The 6,793-nt window shown below is 56.7% G+C and overlaps 1 protein-coding gene across 2 annotated transcripts in view; it reads right to left on the bottom strand.

The window, feature by feature from the left end:
- FTCD (formimidoyltransferase cyclodeaminase) overlaps positions 1–6,793 on the bottom strand; it is a 13,633-nt gene that overhangs the window by 1,083 nt on the left and 5,757 nt on the right. For both annotated transcript variants that reach the window (XM_005878921.2, XM_014549988.1), the window contains 7 exons: positions 6,612–6,743; positions 3,752–3,813; positions 3,248–3,377; positions 2,978–3,139; positions 2,292–2,335; positions 1,971–2,109; positions 564–659 (listed from right to left, as the gene is read on the bottom strand). In XM_005878921.2, the coding sequence (XP_005878983.1) occupies positions 564–659; positions 1,971–2,109; positions 2,292–2,335; positions 2,978–3,139; positions 3,248–3,377; positions 3,752–3,813; positions 6,612–6,743 (765 nt within the window). The remainder of the gene's footprint in view (positions 1–563; positions 660–1,970; positions 2,110–2,291; positions 2,336–2,977; positions 3,140–3,247; positions 3,378–3,751; positions 3,814–6,611; positions 6,744–6,793) is intronic.

Here is a 6,793-nt window from a genome sequence, read left to right as displayed (position 1 = left end):
CTGGGGCCAAAGGAGGTGGGGGGTTGTTTGGAGTGACGAGAATGTTCCAGGACTAGATAAAAGTGGTGATTACACAACACTGTAAGTGGCTAAAGCCCTGAATTGTATATTTTAAAATGGTAAATTGTATGTTCTGTAAATTTTACCTCAATGACATAACAATGAAAGTATCGTGAATGCTAAAGCTCAGATAATTTCATGGGTGGGCAACTGGTCTTTGAGGCCCCATGTTGCTGGTGCCCAGTGTCTGGCCTGGCCAGTCTAGAGTACCCCAGCCCCGGGTGGCCGCACCAGGCAGGTATGCACAGTGGGCAGGCTCGGGGTGGCTAGGCCGCAGCTGCATTAAGGGTACAGGGACCCCAATCCCTACAGCTTTCTGGTCCCCTGACAGGACTGGCCCAGGTCCTTCCTGAGGTGATGAAAAGGGAAGTGCCACCCGAGAGAGGACGACAGCTGCCCTCCAGCCAGGCCTCCACCTGCAGGAGGCTGACCACACTTCCCTGAGCGCCTGCTGCCACCTGCAGGCCCCTCCGTGGGCCTGGCCCTGAGTGCCTGCTGCTCACCTGGTCCTTGAACTTGTCATCGCTGATGTCCTTCAGGTTGATGAGCACGTTGAAATACGCACCAAACATTCCCGTCTCCAGGGCCTTGGCAGCCACCTGCAAGGTCACAGGGACAGGGCTGAGGGACGGCGGGACTCTCCCAGCAGCAGTGTCTGGGATCCCAGCAAGTGTCTGCCCCTCTGAGCCCCCCCCCCCATCAATAATGATGGCAAACTGATCACCAAGGGTCCCCCAGAGGCAGCTGGGCAGCCTGTCCGAGGAGGCCCACCCTCATCCCACAGCAGGAAGTGGGCTCCGGCCTTGTCCTTCCAGAGGACAGAGGCAACCACCACAGCCTGACTCCGCCTTAGAGCTTAAATGGAGGCCCTGCTCATGTGGGCAAGGTCCAGCCTCCTAGCACAGCAGCCTCAGGGCGGGCTGGATCCTCTCCTGGGTCACCATCGTGGAGGTGACCGTGAATGGAGCAAGCATGGTGGCCAGTCACGTGGTAGGAGCATGGTCGTCCTTGGGGCTCCGGGACCCCACACCATCCAGCGTGCAGAGGCACCCCCTCAGATGACCTTGAACGCATCCAGTAGGCCAGGCCCATATCACGGGCCTCGGTGCTCCCTGACCTCACGCGCACCGAACGCTGCATGTGCACAGGCCTGGACGGAGCTGGTACAGGTGGGGCTCTTAACAACGAGACCCAACATGTTAGATGCTCATTGTCCAAGGAGATGCCGGAGCACGGCGGGAGCACGGGAATGGTAGGCACCCCAGCCCATGTGTCCAGGCAGCCTCCGTTCTTGACAGCTCAGGCTCGGCCGCCTTCCCAGGGAAGGAGGGGACCCTTCTCTGCAGCCTCAAGCCCAGACACTAAACTCAGGTGTCTCTCTTATAAAGACCCTGTAAACTGTGGGGTCTGAATTCAAGGGGCAGAAATCACAGACCCAAGCCCTCCACACACAGCTCGTGATGTGTGCACACCTGTGAGCTGTCTTCAGTGTTTTCTAGAGCCAGGAGGCCAGGAGGAGGGAGAGGGGGAGACCCAGAGAGGGAAGGAGGAGGAGGAGGAGGAGGAGGAGGAGGCATCAGGAGGGTCAGGCGTGGACTCTGGAGACTCACTTGAGTTTCTGCTTATCTGCCCTGCAACCCTGAACAAGATCCTGAATTCTCCATCTTCAAAGGAGGAGGCATCAGGAGGGTCAGGCGTGGACTCTGGAGATTCACTTGAGTTTCTGCTTATCTGCCCTGAAATCAACACACCAGCCCTGCTGGCTGAGGCCGGCCAAGACCACCTGGGATGTGCTCACGTCCAGGCCATGGTGTTTAGCAAACACCATGAACGGCTGCGATCGCCCAGTGACCCACCACCCTCCGCATGGCTATAACCCCGACAGCGGGAGGCCAGGCTCCACCACGTACCTGCAGGTCCGATCGGCAGGCCAAGTTCACACACAGGGCCAGCTCCCGCAGCGCCGGCCACAGCGAGGCCACCGTCTCCGCCAGCTCCAGGGGCACGGTCACCGCCTGTCTCAGCCCCTTCTGCAGGGCGGCTGCTCGCCTGAAACCAAGGGGTCATCGAAGCCCAGGTCATGCAGGAACCCCACCCGGGTCCCCGCCCCGACAGCTGCAAGCAGACAGAACCAGGGTGGGGACAACAGGAAAGTCACTCTTTCGTCACCAGCACATGCTCAGAGGGTAGATTAATTGGAAATGAGACCCTTTCAAGTCTCCTGCCCCCACCTGTCCTTCTCCTCGGGGGTGCTCCTAGGCAGCTTCATCGCTTCCTGCCGGAACAAAGCACAGAAACGCTCGGGTGAGGGCCATGCCTGGGCCACTCGGGAGCCTGGGCTGGGCAGGGGCAGCCTCGTAGCAGCGCCCATGTCACCATCGGGGTTGACATTTCCACACAGCACGGGCGTCACTTTGGGAAGAGTGCTTCCGTTGGGGTTCATGGTGTTGGGCCCCCGCAGAGGAAGGCGACCTGGCTCAGGGACCCCACAGCGGGCACTAAGGGACTGGAGAGGAAGGGCTGGCAGCGTCCTCAGGCACTAGAGGGGTCCCGTTAGGTCTCTGCGCCCCACCCCTCCGATAGCACCTGGCCTGCAGTCATTGTTCAAAAGTGACACAGGCAACAGTACGACCCCCCAAATCTAGACATAAAGGTTCAAACTGTGTCCCCACCTCCCTGAAGGCACCTGTGCTCTGGATGGTCACGCTGGGTCTGTCGCACCCCACAATGTGCTCTTGCTCCTTTGATGGCTACACAGGCAGGGCCCCCCTTGTTCGTGCACCCCTCGACTGTGGGCATGGCCGTGGCCAGGCCCTGCCCTCCCGCAGGATTTCTGGACACAGTCAATGGCACCCAGCTTTTTCTCCTGCGATCCCCACTTTCCACGGACCCTGTGCTGGCCCCTCTGGGCACTCACCAGGCAGGCGGTGAAGGCCTGGGCATCCGCGTCCACTAGCGCTGTCAGCCGGGCTGAGGCCGCCTGGAAGGGCGGGATCAGGCGCCGCATGGTCACGTCCAGGTGCTCGAACTGGCGCCGCCCGTAAGTCATCAGGCCAGCCATGCAGGCCAGCGAGGCTCCCTGCGGAGGGGCCAGCTGAGGGACTGGGACCCCTGTCACCACCCCGTCCTTGTCCACAGCCCCCACCACCCTGTCCTCACCCCAGTCCCTGCTCCTGCCCCCGCTCACCATGGCTGCGCTGGCTGCTGCCACGGAGCCACCCCCTGGGGTCGCCGAGCGGGCGCCCACCTCCCGGACAAAGGCACGCAGGGACTTGTCCACCAAGCTCTGCTCGGGCCCGCTGTCGGGGACCAGGTATCTGCGGGACCCAGAGGGACAGGGATGGGGTCCTGGGTCATAGTTACAGACTGGGAAGGAAGGTCTGGCTCCGACCACGGTCCCGGACTCCAGCCCGCCCCCCTCACCCAGCCTCACAACAGGAGAAGGGGGATACAGCCCCAGTTTGCAGAGCAGCCACAGCCTGGGCGGGGCTGTGACCACCCCGCAGCCCCCCTGAGGACAGAGCAGAACCTTGTTGGGGCCTCACTGCACTCCCCAACCAGCCCCAAGCCTGCTCCTGGCACGGGCACCCTGGTGTCTGCTGATGAATAAGTGATCAAGCAGAAGGCTCTGGAAGGATGGAGGCTGGGCCAGCAGGATGGGGGCACACGGAGGGACTGGGGGGCTGCTCACTCGATGATCCGCTCCTTAGGATTGAAGGGGGACAAGGAGTCCAGGCCCAGCCTGTTCACCACCTGGAAAGGAAGCGCTGGTGACCGACGGCCACCTCAGCCCACCTCCCGCACCCCGTGCATAAGGAAGGCCACCGAAGGGTCAGTCCCACCTCAGCTCATGGCAGCATCCCCACCTTGACCCAGCCGGTGTGTGGGGAGTGAGGCAGGGTGCAGCCGGCCACGCTCTCGCCCACTAGGAGCCCTGCTGATCGCTGGCTCCCGTCCAAGCCGGGCCCACCTGGGAGAGCACCTAGCCCGGAGCAGGCCCCTCGTCCGTCTGCACACACTTCCTGACACACCCACCCGCCGTGTCACTCCACAGAGACACGGAGGCCCAGAGTGGGGAGCTGCCCATCCGGTCCCTCGGCTGTTGGCCTCGTTCTGAGCCACACGGGCCTCCCCACCTGTCCCTCAGACGCCCCCACGGGCAAGAGCTCTGTGCTGAAGGTCAGCCACACTGCCTCTCTGGACAAGGTTTTGTCTCCTTGGGTGTCACAACTCACTGTTTCTTAAAGCCCGGGAGCTGCCCGATTTGCCGAAACACGAGACACGTGATGTGAGGAAAAGTGAAGTTTGCCTAAACTCAAAATAAAGTTGGAACCATCCTCATTTAAGATTAGAATTCTTTCCACCAAATAAACATTCAAAACACTGTATGGTGCCTTATGCCAGCGACACTGGCCTTCTGAGCCGGAGTGGCTGATCCTTGTACAAAAAACAGAAGGTGGCACGTGGTGCTGAGAGGAACGAGCCAGCAGGGCCCGGGGTGGTGGCGGGCTGTCTCCGAGAACATGGGGACCGGCGGAGACACCCCTGGAGAGTTTGCTTGTAGCATCCACATGAGGTAAAGCCCTGCTGACACAGACAACCTCAGAGAGAGGAACAGAACTTGTCGACTGAATGTAAACACCCGGCTAAGCTGGCGGGAGGAAAGGAACTCATTGAGGCCAGAAGTGACCGGAAAGGTGAAGCAGAAAGGCCCGCTCCCTCTGAGGCTGGTCCCCCTGGAGGCATCTGAGCACCTCTGCACCCCTCCTGAGGGGGGAGGGCTCGAGCCTTCTTGAGTGGAGGTCAGACTGCAGACCCCTGAGAGGCGACATCCCCAAGGATAAACTAGAAAATCAAGCCTCTGAAGCTCATAACCAGCCGACAGACAAGGAAGGAGGCTGGCAGAAAAGGAGAGGCACACACTGACCTCACCTTCTTACAGAATGAAGGTTAATGATCCGTGGATACTTGACATATTTAACATATGTGGGTATGGGTACAGAGGGCCGATGTGATCTATTTGACTTGATGTAACAATAACAACAAGGCCATTCAAATCTGGAGCAGAGAAGACTGCTCTCACAGCGTGTTAATTTTCTTGTCTTTCTTCACCGAGTCAACAGACATTGTCTAAAATTGATAAAGTGCTGAAAGATCAAGTATGTTATTAAACTTAAAACTTGAGCCACTTAGAACTAACAAATGAATTCAGCAAAGTAGTTGAATACAAAGTCAACACACCACAGTCAGCTGCATCGCTATACACAGACAGTGAGCAATCTGAAAAAGAAATTGTAAAAGCAGTTTCATTGAAAATGGCATCAAGAAGAGTAAAATGCTTAGGGATTAGTTAACCAAGGAGGTGAAAGATTATACAATGAAAACTACAAAACACTGCTGAAAGAATTTAAAGGAGACGTGCGTCAATGGAAACACATCCCAGGGTCGTGGATGGAAGGCGTCTTAGGGTTAAGATGGCAATGCTGCCCAGAGCGACTGCGGATTCGACAAAATCATCAAAATCCCAATGACATGGTTTGCAGGTACAGAAAACCCTTCCTGGAGGGTGGTGACTGGCTGCACAGCATCATGAGTATTTAATATCATTGAAATATCCACTTAAAAATGGTTATGATGGCAAATGTTATGTTCTGTGTATTTTACCACAATTTTAAAAAGGGGGAAATTAACTACCAAAAGAACCCCCTAAAAAAAGTACTGTAACTAAAAAGTCAGGAAATAGAGAATGAAGAAGAGGGAGAAAGAAGAACTGTGTGTTTATGTTCTCATTTTCATAAAAAGTGGTCGATGTACTGATAAAAATCAATAAATTTGAAAATTTGAATGTAATTTTAAAATTTTTTTTAAAAAAACAATAGAAAAGGTAAATATAACAGTAACTACCAGAATACCTAAAAACTAGACTAACTTCCATGTACAGTAACCAGAAGGAACCACACCCACACACCCCGACAAGCCTGAAATCAGGACAGAAATAAGTCCAGGAACACCTGCTGAATTGGCAGATACTCAGAGATAACTTCAACTACCAAACAAACGCTGCCAGAGAAGTCCACCCATTGCTCAACGTAAGAAATGCGGAAGGAATCCAAGTGGGTGGAGCTCAAGGCAAAGGTGTCACAAGGAACAAATGGAAGGAACCATGTAAATCTGTGGGCCCAGGTGCCGGGGACTCGCTCCCACATCCGGAAGTGTGAGGAGGCTGGAGGTGGCTCCAGATCAGACACCAGAGGGAAGGAAGGGAGGCCAGAGCACAGTCCTCCCATCAGAATTTTTACAGGACAGAACACATTTAAGGCCACAAAGAAAACCCCAAGAGTGTCCTCAAAAGGAAAATCGTATGATCTCATCTTCTAAGCACAGACAATAAAACAAAGGAGGAGGAATGAGTCCTGGCCCCACGGACAGGGCTGCAGGCCCTTGTGTGGGCACCTCCAGCACCCAAACCTGCTCTCAGGAACCTGGAGTTCACTCGGGGCTCCCACTGGGCCGTCAGCCTCGCCCCACCCCCCCTCAGGGGCGCAGCCCACCAGCCTGATCCGGTGCTCCTCCTCCAGGATGAAGAGGTTCTCCTTCTCGCAGTAGAAGGCAGCGGCGTCCAGGAGGGCCTTCAGGGGCACCAGCCCCACCAGCTGCGAGCCCACCACCGGGAGGCTCAGCTCCTGCAGAGGTCCAACAGCGTCAGCCCCCGGGGCTGGGCTTGACACCCAGG

The sequence above is a fragment of the Myotis brandtii genome, unplaced genomic scaffold (genome assembly GCF_000412655.1).
Source record: "Myotis brandtii unplaced genomic scaffold, ASM41265v1 scaffold577, whole genome shotgun sequence".
Taxonomy (NCBI): Eukaryota; Metazoa; Chordata; class Mammalia; order Chiroptera; family Vespertilionidae; genus Myotis; species Myotis brandtii.
The sequence above is the reverse complement of the archived record's forward strand: the minus strand, read 5'-3'. Positions and strand labels throughout refer to the sequence as shown.